This window comes from Phyllobates terribilis, unplaced genomic scaffold, assembly GCF_046119375.1.
Source record: "Phyllobates terribilis strain yellow unplaced genomic scaffold, ASM4611937v1 Scaffold_12__6_contigs__length_324123572, whole genome shotgun sequence".
In the NCBI taxonomy this organism is placed as follows: Eukaryota; Metazoa; Chordata; class Amphibia; order Anura; family Dendrobatidae; genus Phyllobates; species Phyllobates terribilis.
In genome coordinates this window covers 318,893,931-318,911,802 of record NW_027362772.1, presented here as the reverse complement: position 1 = coordinate 318,911,802, position 17,872 = coordinate 318,893,931, and the positions used below count along the sequence as shown (strand labels likewise).

The 17,872-nt window shown below is 45.7% G+C and overlaps 1 protein-coding gene across 2 annotated transcripts in view; it reads left to right on the top strand.

Moving 5' to 3' along the window:
- The window catches only part of ADAMTS8 (ADAM metallopeptidase with thrombospondin type 1 motif 8), an 81,114-nt gene that overhangs the window by 42,131 nt on the left and 21,111 nt on the right, over positions 1-17,872 (top strand). For both annotated transcript variants that reach the window (XM_073657473.1, XM_073657474.1), the window contains exons 4-5: positions 2,528-2,660; positions 2,751-2,918. In XM_073657473.1, coding sequence (XP_073513574.1) covers positions 2,528-2,660; positions 2,751-2,918 — 301 coding nt within the window. The remainder of the gene's footprint in view (positions 1-2,527; positions 2,661-2,750; positions 2,919-17,872) is intronic.

Below are 17,872 nucleotides of genomic sequence, written 5' to 3'. Positions count from 1 at the left end.
GAGGCCCACAAGTAGGGTCACACCATGCAGCCTCCAGCTGACACAAGTGTTAGGACATGGAGGCCCACAAGTAGGGTCACACCATGCGGCCTCCACCTGACACAAGTGTTAGGACATGGAGGCCCACAAGTAGGGTCACACCATGTGGCCTCCACCTTACACAAGTGTTAGGACATGGAGGCCCACAAGTAGGGTCACACCATGCGGTCTCCACCCGACACAAGTGTTAGGACATGGAGCCCCGCAAGTAGGGTCATGCCATGCGGCCTCCACCCGACACAAGTGTTAGGACATGGAGCCCCACAAGTAGGGTCACACCATGCGGCCTCCACCCGACACAAGTGTTAGGACATGGAGGCCCACAAGTAGGGTCACACCATGCAGCCTCCACCCGACACAAGTGTTAGGACATGGAGGCCCACAAGTAGGGTCACACCATGTGGCCTCCAGCTTACACAAGTGTTAGGACATGGAGCCCCATAAGTAGGGTCACACCATGTGTCCTCCACCCGACACAAGTGTTAGGACATGTAGGCCCACAAGTAGGGTCACACCATGTGGCCTCCACCCGACACAAGTGTTAGGACATGTAGGCCCACAAGTAGGGTCACACCATGCGGCCTCCACCCGACACAAGTGTTAGGACATGGAGGCCCACAAGTAGGGTCACACCATGCGGCCTCCACCCGACACAAGTGTTAGGACATGGAGCCCCACAAGTAGGGTCACACCATGTGGCCTCCACCCGACACAAGTGTTAGGACATGTAGGCCCACAAGTAGGGTCACACCATGTGGCCTCCACCCGACACAAGTGTTAGGACATGTAGGCCCACAAGTAGGGTCACACCATGCAGCCTCCACCCGACACAAGTGTTAGGACATGTAGGCCCACAAGTAGGGTCACACCATGCAGCCTTCACCCAACACAAGTGTTAGGACATGTAGGCCCACAAGTAGGGTCACACCATGCAGCCTCCATCTGATACAAGTGTTAGGACATGGAGCTGCAGGTGGAGCAGGATGCGGTCTCTATATGATACAAGTGTTAGGACATGGAGCTGCAGGTGGAGCAGGATGTGGTCTCCATATGATACAAGTGTTAGGACATGGAGCTACAGGTGGAGCAGGATGTGGTCTCCATATGATGCAAATGTTAGGACATGGAGCTGCAGGTGGAGCAGGATGTGGTCTCCATATGATACAAGTGTTAGGACATGGAGGCCCACAAGTAGGGTCACACCATGCAGCCTCCACCCGACACAAGTGTTAGGACATGGAGGCCCACAAGTAGGGTCACACCATGCAGCCTCCACCCGACACAAGTGTTAGGACATGTAGGCCCACAAGTAGGGTCACACCATGCAGCCTCCACCCGACACAAGTGTTAGGACATGGAGGCCCACAAGTAGGGTCACACCATGCGGCCTCCACCTGACACAAGTGTTAGGACATGGAGGCCCACAAGTAGGGTCACACCATGCAGCCTCCACCCGACACAAGTGTTAGGACATGGAGGCCCACAAGTAGGGTCACACCATGCAGCCTTCACCCAACACAAGTGTTAGGACATGTAGGCCCACAAGTAGGGTCACACCATGCAGCCTCCACCCGACACAAGTGTTAGGACATGGAGGCCCACAAGTAGGGTCACACCATGCAGCCTCCACCCGACACAAGTGTTAGGACATGTAGGCCCACAAGTAGGGTCACACCATGCAGCCTCCACCCGACACAAGTGTTAGGACATGGAGGCCCACAAGTAGGGTCACACCATGCGGCCTCCACCTGACACAAGTGTTAGGACATGGAGGCCCACAAGTAGGGTCACACCATGCAGCCTCCACCCGACACAAGTGTTAGGACATGGAGGCCCACAAGTAGGGTCACACCATGCGGCCTCCACCTGACACAAGTGTTAGGACATGGAGGCCCACAAGTAGGGTCACACCATGCAGCCTTCACCCAACACAAGTGTTAGGACATGGAGGCCCACAAGTAGGGTCACACCATGCAGCCTTCACCCAACACAAGTGTTAGGACATGTAGGCCCACAAGTAGGGTCACACCATGCAGCCTCCATCTGATACAAGTGTTAGAACATGGAGCTGCAGGTGGAGCAGGATGCGGTATCCATATGATACAAGTGTTAGGACATGGAGCTGCAGGTGGAGCAGGATGCGGTATCCATATGATACAAGTGTTAGAACATGGAGCTGCAGGTGGAGCAGGATGTGGTCTCCATATGATACAAGTGTTAGAACATGGAGCTGCAGGTGGAGCAGGATGCGGTATCCATATGATACAAGTGTTAGGACATGGAGCTGCAGGTGGAGCAGGATGCGGTCTCTATATGATACAAGTGTTAGGACATGGAGCTGCAGGTGGAGCAGGATGCGGTATCCATATGATACAAGTGTTAGGACATGGAGCTGCAGGTGGAGCAGGATGCGGTATCCATATGACATAAGTACAGGACAGGTCACGTCTCCGGTGGCTGCGCTGACTCTTCTCTTTTTGTGTGGCAGGACTTTTGCGGACACAACAGCTGCGATACACTTGGGGTGGCCGACATTGGGACAGTGTGTGAGCCGAGTAAGAGCTGCTCTGTGATTGAAGACGATGGACTGCAGGCCGCCTACACCCTGGCCCATGAGCTGGGTAGGAGCAATGCCCAGCAGGCAGATTACTGACTCATGTTCTAGAGATCGGCTGCGGCCAGGACTGATATCTCTTCTTCTCTTCTCACAGCTCACGTCCTCAGCATCCCGCATGACAACTCTAATAACTGCTTGAAGGGGTTTGGGTACCTGGACCAGCACCACCTGATGGCTCCGCTGCTCCTGCGGCTGAATAAGTCCATGCCGTGGTCCGCATGCAGCGCCATGCACCTCACAGACTTCTTTGACAGTGGTTATGGTAAGAAGTCTCCACCCTGCTTCTTATATCATAATTTAAGGCTGCCATTATAGTTCCCACTACCTATATATACTGCTGCAGTGTTAAACTGCAACCTATTTTGTATCCTGATTTAGGGCTAAGGCCACGTTCACACTTTCAGTATTTGGTCAGTATTTTACATCAGTATTTGTAATCCAAAACCTAGAGTGGGTGAGAAATACAGAAGTGGTGACGAGTTTCTATTATATTTTACTCTGATTGTTCCTCTCCTGGTTACAAATACTGATGTAAAATACTGAACGTGTGAATGTGGCCTTATTCAGACTTGCATTTTTCTTTTATGCGTTCTATTCATATTTATCAAATTGCCCACATACACATTCTGGTTTGTGGGGCTGTTCACATGACTGTATTTTTTGCAGACCAAGTGTTTGTTTTTGATCTGATTCAAATCACTGATGGAAATCTCCTCCAAAACACTGATGGAAATCTCCTCCAAAACACTGATGGATATCTCCTCCAAAACACTGATGGACATCTCCAAAACACTGATGGAAATCTCCTCCAAAACACTGATGGAAATCTCCTCCAAAACACTGATGGATATCTCCTCCAAAACACTGATGGACATCTCCAAAACACTGATGGAAATCTCCTCCAAAACACTGATGGAAATCTCCTCCAAAACACTGATGGAAATCTCCTCCAAAACACTGATGGAAATCTCCAAAACACTGATGGAAATCTCCTCCAAAACACTGACAGAAATCTCCTCCTAAACACTGATGGACATCTCCTCCAAAACACTGATGGAAATCTCCTCCAAAACACTGATGGAAATCTCCAAAACACTGATGGATATCTCCTCCAAAACACTGATGGAAATCTCCTCCAAAACACTGATGGAAATCTCCAAAACACTGATGGAAATCTCCTCCAAAACACTGACAGAAATCTCCTCCTAAACACTGATGGACATCTCCTCCAAAACACTGATGGAAATCTCCTCCAAAACACTGATGGAAATCTCCTCCAAAACACTGATGGAAATCTCCTCCAAAACACTGATGGAAATCTCCAAAACACTGATGGAAATCTCCTCCAAAACACTGATGGAAATCTCCAAAACACTGATGGAAATCTCCTCCAAAACACTGATGGATATCTCCAAAACACTGATGGAAATCTCCTCCAAAACACTGATGGAAATCTCCAAAACACTGATGGAAATCTCCAAAACACTGATGGATATCTCCTCCAAACACTGATGGAAATCTCCTCCAAAACACTGATGGATATCTCCTCCAAAACACTGATGGAAATCTCCAAAACACTGATGGATATCTCCTCCAAACACTGATGGAAATCTCCTCCAAAACACTGATGGAAATCTCCTCCAAAACACTGATGGAAATCTCCAGAAGTGTCCCTGGAAGTTTTCCAAAATATTGGTTCTTTTTAAAGGGCCCCTGTCAGCACAGAATAACTGTTTAAACTCAGTCCCGGCGCTCGATGCACCATGGCGGCCAATCATTTACATCCACCTTCTCACTGGCTTGTTTCCCCTCCACCCTCCTCTTCTTTGATTGACAGCTCTGGCTTCATAGAGCAGAGAAGGGTGAAGATAGATGGAAACAAGCAGGTGTGAAGGTGCAGGGAACTGTTTGCCAACGCCGCAATGTCACTTGTGAACAAGCAGAGGATGGGCCGCTCCTGGGCCAGTGTTGCATGTTTGCCCCAGACTAATATTTGCCAGCCAGCCCCTGATTGAGGGTGCATGAGAAGTGGGGTGACGGACCCCATCAGCAGTGTCATGTCTTATCTTGGGACCCGTACAGATGGCCAGCGGGACGTGTACTGTGAGCGCAGACGTCAGCGGTGATGGAACAGTTTATTTCTTAACTCTGGGAATGTTCCCGTTTGTGCTTGTACTTATATCAGCTGCTGAGAGCGGCGTCCATTTGTCACGTGTCGTGTATTTTAACTTTCCACCGCGGCCGAGCAGCCAAGACTGAGATCGGCGTGTGATTTATGAGGCAGCAGGAATGTCAGCGCAGGTTCTGTTATGGATCCAACGCTCGGATATGTCAGTCCAGAGTGACCTAGATGAAGCGTCAGGATAAGAACGTCATGTTCCTGCATCAGTTCCTTCCAGTCTCCCCAGGGTTAATGGCGTCACGTCTGAGCTTGATCCAACCTACACAGCAGCCGATTGCCACCTGCAAAAAAGACCAGCGTGAAATTCAGCCGGAGCTCAGGATGGTTCATTGCAGAATATCCAATGTTACCGAGCACCGCATCAACTGCACCCAGCCGCACGTGGAGGCGCCGCCTGCACCCGACCATCGCTCTCCATCATTAGGTAACTGCAAGAAGAGAGGAGCCGCCTGCACCCTGACCATCGCTTTCCATCATTAGGTAACTACAAGAAGAGAGGAGTCGCCTGCACCCCGACTATCGCTCTCCATCATTAGGTAACTACAAGAAGAGAGGAGTCGCCTGCACCCCGACTATCGCTCTCCATCATTAGGTAACTGCAAGAAGAGAGGAGTCGCCTGCACCCTGACCATCGCTCTCCATCATTAGGTAACTGCAAGAAGAGAGGAGCCGCCTGCACCCCGACCATCGCTCTCCATCATTAGGTAACTGCAAGAAGAGAGGAGTCGCCTGCACCCCGACCATCGCTCTCCATCATTACGTAACTGCAAGAAGAGAGGAGTCGCCTGCACCCCGACCATCGCTCTCCATCATTACGTAACTGCAAGAAGAGAGGAGCCGCCTGCACCCCGACTATCGCTCTCCATCATTAGGTAACTGCAAGAAGAGAGGAGCCGCCTGCACCCCGACCATCGCTCTCCATCATTAGGTAACTACAAGAAGAGAGGAGCCGCCTGCACCCCGACCATCGCTCTCCATCATTACGTAACTGCAAGCAGAGAGGAGCCGCCTGCACCCTGACCATCGCTCTCCATCATTACGTAACTGCAAGAAGAGAGGAGCCGCCTGCACCCTGACCATCGCTTTCCATCATTAGGTAACTACAAGAAGAGAGGAGTCGCCTGCACCCCGACTATCGCTCTCAAACATTAGGTAACTACAAGAAGAGAGGAGTCGCCTGCACCCCGACTATCGCTCTCCATCATTAGGTAACTACAAGAAGAGAGGAGCCGCCTGCACCCCGACTATCGCTCTCCATCATTAGGTAACTACAAGAAGAGAGGAGTCGCCTGCACCCCGACTATCGCTCTCCATCATTAGGTAACTGCAAGAAGAGAGGAGCCGCCTGCACCCTGACCATCGCTTTCCATCATTAGGTAACTGCAAGAAGAGAGGAGCCGCCTGCACCCCAACCATCGCTCTCCATCATTAGGTAACTGCAAGAAGAGAGGAGCCGCCTGCACCCCGACCATCGCTCTCCATCATTAGGTAACTGCAAGAAGAGAGGAGCCGCCTGCACCCCGACCATCGCTCTCCATCATTAGGTAACTACAAGAAGAGAGGAGTCGCCTGCACCCCGACTATCGCTCTCCATCATTAGGTAACTGCAAGAAGAGAGGAGCCGCCTGCACCCTGACCATCGCTTTCCATCATTAGGTAACTGCAAGAAGAGAGGAGCCGCCTGCACCCCGACCATCGCTCTCCATCATTAGGTAACTGCAAGAAGAGAGGAGCCGCCTGCACCCCGACCATCGCTCTCCATCATTAGGTAACTGCAAGAAGAGAGGAGCCGCCTGCACCCCGACCATCGCTCTCCATCATTAGGTAACTACAAGAAGAGAGGAGTCGCCTGCACCCCGACTATCGCTCTCCATCATTAGGTAACTGCAAGAAGAGAGGAGCCGCCTGCACCCTGACCATCGCTTTCCATCATTAGGTAACTACAAGAAGAGAGGAGTCGCCTGCACCCCGACTATCGCTCTCCATCATTAGGTAACTGCAAGGAGAGAGGAGCTGCCTGCACCCCGACCATCGCTCTCCATCATTAGGTAACTATAAGAAGAGAGGAGCCGCCTGCACCCTGACCATCGCTTTCCATCATTAGGTAACTGCAAGAAGAGAGGAGCCGCCTGCACCCCAACCATCGCTCTCCATCATTAGGTAACTGCAAGAAGAGAGGAGCCGCCTGCACCCCGACCATCGCTCTCCATCATTAGGTAACTGCAAGAAGAGAGGAGCCGCCTGCACCCCGACCATCGCTCTCCATCATTAGGTAACTACAAGAAGAGAGGAGTCGCCTGCACCCCGACTATCGCTCTCCATCATTAGGTAACTGCAAGAAGAGAGGAGCCGCCTGCACCCCGACCATCGCTCTCCATCATTAGGTAACTATAAGAAGAGAGGAGCCGCCTGCACCCTGACCATCGCTCTCCATCATTAGGTAACTACAAGAAGAGAGGAGCCGCCTGCACCCCGACTATCGCTCTCCATCATTAGGTAACTGCAAGAAGAGAGGAGTCGCCTGCACCCCGACTATCGCTCTCCATCATTAGGTAACTACAAGAAGAGAGGAGCCGCCTGCACCCCGACTATCGCTCTCCATCATTAGGTAACTGCAAGAAGAGAGGAGCCGCCTGCACCCCGACCATCGCTCTCCATCATTAGGTAACTGCAAGAAGAGGGGAGCCGCCTGCAACCGACCATCGCTCTCCATCATTAGGTAACTGCAAGAAGAGAGGAGCCGCCTGCACCCCGACCATCGCTCTCCATCATTAGGTAACTACAAGAAGAGAGGAGCCGCCTGCACCCGACCATCGCTCTCCATCATTAGGTAACTGCAAGAAGAGAGGAGCCGCCTGCACCCCGAGCATCGATCTCCATCATTAGGTAACTGCAAGAAGAGAGGAGCCGCCTGCACCCGACCATCGCTCTCCATCATTAGGTAACTGCAAGAAGAGAGGAGCCGCCTGCACCCCGACCATCGCTCTCCATCATTAGGTAACTATAAGAAGAGAGGAGCCGCCTGCACCCTGACCATCGCTCTCCATCATTAGGTAACTACAAGAAGAGAGGAGCCGCCTGCACCCCGACTATCGCTCTCCATCATTAGGTAACTGCAAGAAGAGAGGAGTCGCCTGCACCCCGACTATCGCTCTCCATCATTAGGTAACTACAAGAAGAGAGGAGCCGCCTGCACCCCGACTATCGCTCTCCATCATTAGGTAACTGCAAGAAGAGAGGAGCCGCCTGCACCCCGACCATCGCTCTCCATCATTAGGTAACTGCAAGAAGAGGGGAGCCGCCTGCAACCGACCATCGCTCTCCATCATTAGGTAACTGCAAGAAGAGAGGAGCCGCCTGCACCCCGACCATCGCTCTCCATCATTAGGTAACTACAAGAAGAGAGGAGCCGCCTGCACCCGACCATCGCTCTCCATCATTAGGTAACTGCAAGAAGAGAGGAGCCGCCTGCACCCCGAGCATCGATCTCCATCATTAGGTAACTGCAAGAAGAGAGGAGCCGCCTGCACCCGACCATCGCTCTCCATCATTAGGTAACTACAAGAAGAGAGGAGCCGCCTGCACCCGACCATCGCTCTCCATCATTAGGTAACTGCAAGAAGAGAGGAGCCGCCTGCACCCGACCATCGCTCTCCATCATTAGGTAACTGCAAGAAGAGAGGAGTCGCCTGCACCCTGACCATCGCTCTCCATCATTACGTAACTGCAAGAAGAGAGGAGCCGCCTGCACCCTGACCATCGCTCTCCATCATTAGGTAACTGCAAGAAGAGAGGAGCCGTCTGCACCCGACCATCACTCTCCATCATTAGGTAACTACAAGAAGAGAGGAGCCGCCTGCACCCCGACCATCGCTCTCCATCATTAGGTAACTACAAGAAGAGAGGAGTCGCCTGCACCCCGACTATCGCTCTCCATCATTAGGTAACTGCAAGAAGAGAGGAGTCGCCTGCACCCTGACCATCGCTCTCCATCATTAGGTAACTACAAGAAGAGAGGAGCCGCCTGCACCCTGACCATCGCTCTCCATCATTACGTAACTGCAAGAAGAGAGGAGCCGCCTGCACCCTGACCATCGCTCTCCATCATTAGGTAACTGCAAGAAGAGAGGAGCCGCCTGCACCCGACCATCACTCTCCATCATTAGGTAACTACAAGAAGAGAGGAGCCGCCTGCACCCCGACCATCGCTTTCCATCATTAGGTAACTGCAAGAAGAGAGGAGCCGCCTACACCCGACTATCGCTCTCCATCATTAGGTAACTGCAAGAAGAGAGGAGCCGCCTGCACCCCGACCATCGCTCTCCATCATTAGGTAACTACAAGAAGAGAGGAGCCGCCTGCACCCCAACCATCACTCTCCATCATTAGGTAACTACAAGAAGAGAGGAGTCGCCTGCACCCCGACCATCGCTCTCCATCATTAGGTAACTACAAGAAGAGAGGCGCCGCCTGCACCCGACCATCGCTCTCCATCATTAGGTAACTACAAGAAGAGAGGAGCCGCCTGCACCCCGACCATCGCTCTCCATCATTAGGTAACTACAAGAAGAGAGGCGCCGCCTGCACCCGACCATCGCTCTCCATCATTAGGTAACTACAAGAAGAGAGGAGTCGCCTGCACCCCGACCATCGCTCTCCATCATTAGGTAACTACAAGAAGAGAGGAGCCGCCTGCACCCGACCATCACTCTCCATCATTAGGTAACTACAAGAAGAGAGGAGTCGCCTGCACCCCGACCATCGCTCTCCATCATTAGGTAACTACAAGAAGAGAGGAGCCGCCTGCACCCGACCATCACTCTCCATCATTAGGTAACTACAAGAAGAGAGGCGCCGCCTGCACCCTGACCATCGCTCTCCATCATTAGGTAACTACAAGAAGAGAGGAGCCGCCTGCACCCGACCATCACTCTCCATCATTAGGTAACTACAAGAAGAGAGGAGCCGCCTGCACCCGACCATCACTCTCCATCATTAGGTAACTACAAGAAGAGAGGCGCCGCCTGCACCCGACCATCGCTCTCCATCATTAGGTAACTACAAGAAGAGAGGAGTCGCCTGCACCCCGACCATCGCTCTCCATCATTAGGTAACTACAAGAAGAGAGGAGCCGCCTGCACCCGACCATCACTCTCCATCATTAGGTAACTACAAGAAGAGAGGAGCCGCCTGAACCCGACCATCACTCTCCATCATTAGGTAACTACAAGAAGAGAGGCGCCGCCTGCACCCGACCATCGCTCTCCATCATTAGGTAACTACAAGAAGAGAGGAGTCGCCTGCACCCCGACCATCGCTCTCCATCATTAGGTAACTACAAGAAGAGAGGAGCCGCCTGCACCCCGACCATCGCTCTCCATCATTAGGTAACTGCAAGAAGAGAGGAGCCGCCTGCACCCCGACCATCGCTCTCCATCATTATATTACTATATCACACTGGGAAGAAGGGCGGCCATATTACTATATATATTACTATATCACACTGAGGAGAAGGGCGGCCATATCACTATATATATTACTATATCACACTGAGGAGAAGGGCGGCCATATTACTATATATATTACTATATCACACTGAGGAGAAGGGCGGCCATATCACTATATATATTACTATATCACACTGAGGAGAAGGGCGGCCATATTACTATATATATTACTATATCACACTGAGGAGAAGGGCGGCCATATTACTATATATATTACTATATCACACTGAGGAGAAGGGTGGCCATATTACTATATATATTACTATATCACACTGAGGAGAAGGGAGGCCATATCACTATATATATTACTATATCACACTGAGGAGAAGGGCGGCCATATCACTATATATATTACTATATCACACTGAGGAGAAGGGCGGCCATATTACTATATATATTACTATATCACACTGAGGAGAAGGGCGGCCATATTACTATATATATTACTATATCACACTGAGGAGAAGGGCGGCCATATCACTATATATATTACTATATCACACTGAGGAGAAGGGCGGCCACATTACTATATATATTACTATATCACACTGAGGAGAAGGGCGGCCATATTACTATATATATTACTATATCACACTGAGGAGGAGGGCAGCCATATTACTATATATATATTACTATATCACACTGAGGAGAAGGGCTGCCATATTACTATATATATTACTATATCACACTGAGGAGAAGGGCGGCCATATTACTATATATATTACTATATCACACTGGGAAGAAGGGCGGCCATATTACTATATCACACTGAGGAGAAGGGCGACCATATTACTATATATATTACTATATCACACTGAGGAGAAGGGCGGCCATATTACTATATATATTACTATATCACACTGGGAAGAAGGGCGGCCATATTACTATATATATTACTATATCACACTGGGAAGAAGGGCGGCCATATTACTATATATATTACTATATCACACTGGGAAGAAGGGCGGCCATATTACTATATATATTACTATATCACACTGAGGAGAAGGGCGGCCATATTACTATATATATTACTATATCACACTAAGGAGAAGGGCGGCCATATTACTATATATATTACTATATGACACTGAGGAGAAGGGCGGCCATATTACTATATATATTACTATATCACACTGAGGAGAAGGGCGGCCATATTACTATATATATTACTATATCACACTGAGGAGAAGGGCGGCCATATTACTATATAAATTACTATATCACACTGAGGAGAAGGGCGGCCATATTACTATATATATTACTATATCACACTGAGGAGAAGGGCGGCCATATTACTATATATATATTACTATATCACACTGAGGAGAACGGAAGCCATATTACTATATATATTACTATATCACACTGAGGAGAAGGGCGGCCATATTACTATATATATATTACTATATCACACTGAGGAGAAGGGCGGCCATATTACTATATATATATTACTATATCACACTGAGGAGAAGGGTGGCCATATTACTATATATATATTACTATATCACACTGAGGAGAAGGGCGGCCATATTACTATATATATGACTATATCACACTGAGGAGGAGGGCGGCCATATTACTATATAAATTACTATATCACACTGAGGAGAAGGGCGGCCATATTACTATATATATTACTATATCACACTGAGGAGAAGGGCGGCCATATTACTATATATATATTACTATATCACACTGAGGAGAACGGAGGCCATATTACTATATATATTACTATATCACACTGAGGAGAAGGGCGGCCATATTACTATATATATTACTATATCACACTGAGGAGAAGGGCGGCCATATTACTATATATATTACTATATCACACTGAGGAGAAGGGCAGCCATATTATATATATTACTATATCACACTGAGGAGAAGAGCGGTCATATTACTATATATATATTACTATATCACACTGAGGAGAAGGGCGGCCATATTACTATATATATTACTATATCACACTGAGGAGAACTGCGGCCATATTACTATATATATTACTATATCACACTGGGAAGAAGGGCGGCCATATTACTATATATATTGCTATATCACACTGAGGAGAAGGGCGACCATATTACTATATATATTACTATATCACACTGAGGAGAAGGGCGACCATATTACTATATATATTACTATATCACACTGAGAAGGGCGGCCATATTACTATATATATTACTATATCACACTGAGGAGAAGGGCGGCCATATTACTATATATATTACTATATCACACTGAGGAGAAGGGCGGTCATATTACTATATATATATTACTATATCACACTGAGGAGAAGGGCGGCCATATTACTATATATATTACTATATCATACTGAGGAGAAGGGCGGCCATATTACTATATATATTACTATATCACACTGAGGAGAAGGGCGGCCATATTACTATATATATTACTATATCACACTGAGGAGGAGGGCGGTCATATTACTATATATATTACTATATCACACTGAGGAGAAGGGCGGCCATATTACTATATATATTACTATATCACACTGAGGAGAAGAGCGGCCATATTACTGTATATATTACTATATCACACTGAGGAGAAGGGCGGCCATATTACTATATATATTGCTATATCACACTGAGGAGAAGGGCGGCCATATTACTATATATATATTACTATACCACACTGAGGAGAAGGGCGGCCATATTACTATATATATTACTATATCACACTGAGGAGAAGGGCGGCCATATTACTATATATATTACTATATTACACTGAGGGGAAGGGCGGCCATATTACTATATATATTACTATATCACACTGAGGAGGAGGGCGGCCATATTACTATATATATATTACTATACCACACTGAGGAGAAGGGCGGCCATATTACTATATATATATTACTATACCACACTGAGGAGAAGAGCGGTCATATTACTATATATATATTACTATACCACACTGAGGAGAAGAGCGGTCATATTACTATATATATATTACTATACCACACTGAGGAGAAGAGCGGTCATATTACTATATATATTACTATATTACACTGAGGAGAAGGGCGGCCATATTACTATATATATTACTATATCACACTGAGGAGAAGAGCGGCCATATTACTATATATATATTACTATACCACACTGAGGAGAAGGGCGGCCATATTACTATATATATTACTATATCACACTGAGGAGAAGGGTGGCCATATTACTATATATATATATATATTACTATATCACACTGAGGAGAAGGGCGGTCATATTACTATATATATACATATATTACTATATCACACTGAGGAGAAGGGCGGCCATATTACTATATATATTACTATATCACACTGAGGAGAAGGGCGGCCATATTACCATATATTACTATACCACACTGAGGAGAAGGGCGTCCATATTGCTATATATATTACTATATCACACTGAGGAGAAGGGCGGCCATATTACTATATATATTACTATATCACACTGAGGAGAAGGACGGCCATATTACTATATATATTACTATATCCTACTGAGGAGAAGGGCGGCCATATTACCATATATTACTATATCACACTGAGGAGAACGGAGGCCATATTACTATATATATTATTATATCACACTGAGGAGAAGGGCGGTCATATTACTATATATATATATTACTATATCACACTGAGGAGAAGAGCGGCCATATTACTATATATTACTATATCACACTGAGGAGAAGGGCGGCCATATTACTAGATATCTTACTATATCACACTGAGGAGAAGGGCGGCCATATTACTATATATATTACTATATCACACTGAGGAGAAGAGCGGCCACATTACTATATATATTACTATATCACACTGAGGAGGAGTGCGGCCATATTACTATATATATATATCACTATATCACACTGAGGAGAAGTGCGGCCATCTTACTATATATATATATCACTATATCACACTGAGGAGAAGGGCGGCCATATTACTATATATATATTACTATATCACACTGAGGAGAAGAGCGGCCATATTACTATATATATTACTATATCACACTGAGGAGAAGGGCGGCCATATTACTATATATATTACTATATCACACTGAGGAGAAGGGCGGCCATATTACTATATCACACTGAGGAGAAGGGCGGCCATATTACTATATCACACTGAGGAGAAGGGAGGCCATATTACTATATATATTACTATATCATACTGAGGAGAAGGGCGGCCATATCACTATATATATTACTATATCACACTGAGGAGAAGGGCGGCCATATTACTATATATATTACTATATCATACTGAGGAGAAGGGCGGCCATATCACTATATATATTACTATATCACACTGAGGAGAAGGGCGGCCATATTACTATATATATATTACTATATCACACTGAGGAGAAGGGCTGCCATATTACTATATATATTACTATATCACACTGAGGAGAAGGGCGGCCATATTACTATATATATTACTATATCACACTGAGAAGAAGGGCGGCCATATTACTATATATATTACTATATCACACTGGGAAGAAGGGCGGCCATATTACTATATATATTACTATATCACACTGAGGAGAAGGGCGGCCATATTACTATATATATTACTATATCACACTGAGGAGAAGGGCGGCCATATTACTATATATATCACTATATCACACTGAGGAGAAGGGCGGCCATATTACTATATATATTACTATATCACACTGAGGAGAAGGGCGGCCATATTACTATATATATATTACTATATCACACTGAGGAGAAGGGCGGCCATATTACTATATATATTACTATATCACACTGAGGAGAAGGGCGGCCATATTACTATATAAATTACTATATCACACTGAGGAGAAGGGCGGCCATATTACTATATATATTACTATATCACACTGAGGAGAAGGGCGGCCATATTACTATATATATATTACTATATCACACTGAGGAGAACGGAGGCCATATTACTATATATATTACTATATCACACTGAGGAGAAGGGCGGCCATATTACTATATATATTACTATATCACACTGAGGAGAAGGGCGGCCATATTACTATATATATTACTATATCACACTGAGGAGAAGGGCGGCCATATTACTATATATATTGCTATATCACACTGAGGAGAAGGGCGGCCATATTACTATATCACACTGAGGAGAAGGGCGGCCATATTACTATATATATTACTATATCACACTGAGGAGAAGGGTGGCCATATCACTATATATATTACTATATCACACTGAGGAGAAGGGCGGCCATATTACTATATATATTACTATATCACACTGAGGAGAAGGGCGGCCATATTACTATATATATTACTATATCACACTGAGGAGAAGGGCGGCCATATTACTATATCACACTGAGGAGAAGGGCGGCCATATTACTATATATATTACTATATCATACTGAGGAGAAGGGCGGCCATATCACTATATATATTACTATATCACACTGAGGAGAAGGGCGGCCATATTACTATATATATATTACTATATCACACTGAGGAGAAGGGCTGCCATATTACTATATATATTACTATATCACACTGAGGAGAAGGGCGGCCATATTACTATATATATTACTATATCACACTGGGAAGAAGGGCGGCCATATTACTATATATATTACTATATCACACTGGGAAGAAGGGCGGCCATATTACTATATATATTACTATATCACACTGAGGAGAAGGGCGGCCATATTACTATATTTATTACTATATCACACTGAGGAGAAGGGCGGCCATATTACTATATATATTACTATATCACACTGAGGAGAAGGGCGGCCATATTACTATATATATTACTATATCACACTGAGGAGAAGGGCGGCCATATTACTATATATATTACTATATCACACTGAGGAGAAGGGCGGCCATATTACTATATATATTACTATATCACACTGATGAGAAGGGCGGCCATATTACTATATATATATTACTATATCACACTGAGGAGAACGGAGGCCATATTACTATATATATATTACTTTATCACACTGAGGAGAACGGAGGCCATATTACTATATATATTGCTATATCACACTGAGGAGAAGGGCGGCCATATTACTATATATATATTACTATATCACACTGAGGAGAAGGGCGGCCATATTACTATATATATATTACTATATCACACTGAGGAGAAGGGCGGCCATATTACTATATATATATTACTATATCACACTGAGGAGAAGGGCGGCCATATTACTATATATATGACTATATCACACTGAGGAGGAGGGCGGCCATATTACTATATAAATTACTATATCACACTGAGGAGAAGGGCGGCCATATTACTATATATATTACTATATCACACTGAGGAGAAGGGCGGCCATATTACTATATATATATTACTATATCACACTGAGGAGAACGGAGGCCATATTACTATATATATTACTATATCACACTGAGGAGAATGGCGGCCATATTACTATATATATTACTATATCACACTGAGGAGAAGGGCGGCCATATTACTATATATATTACTATATCACACTGAGGAGAATGGCAGCCATATTATTATATATATTACTATATCACACTGAGGAGAAGAGCGGTCATATTACTATATATATATTACTATATCACACTGAGGAGAAGGGCGGCCATATTACTATATATATTACTATATCACACTGAGGAGAAGGGCGGCCATATTACTATATATATTACTATATCACACTGGGAAGAAGGGCGGCCATATTACTATATATATTACTATATCACACTGAGGAGAAGGGCGACCATATTACTATATATATTACTATATCACACTGAGGAGAAGGGCGGCCATATTACTATATATATATTACTATATCACACTGAGGAGAAGGGCTGCCATATTACTATATATATTACTATATCACACTGAGGAGAAGGGCGGCCATATTACTATATATATTACTATATCACACTGAGGAGAAGGGTGGCCATATCACTATATATATTACTATATCACACTGAGGAGAAGGGCGGCCATATTACTATATATATCACTATATCACACTGAGGAGAAGGGCGGCCATATTACTATATATATTACTATATCACACTGAGGAGAAGGGCGGCCATATTACTATATCACACTGAGGAGAAGGGCGGCCATATTACTATATATATTACTATATCACACTGAGGAGAAGGGCGGCCATATTACTATATATATTACTATATCACACTGAGGAGAAGGGCGGCCATATTACTATATCACACTGAGGAGAAGGGCGGCCATATTACTATATATATTACTATATCATACTGAGGAGAAGGGCGGCCATATCACTATATATATTACTATATCACACTGAGGAGAAGGGCGGCCATATTACTATATATATATTACTATATCACACTGAGGAGAAGGGCTGCCATATTACTATATATATTACTATATCACACTGAGGAAAAGGGCGGCCATATTACTATATATATTACTATATCACACTGGGAAGAAGGGCGGCCATATTACTATATATATTACTATATCAC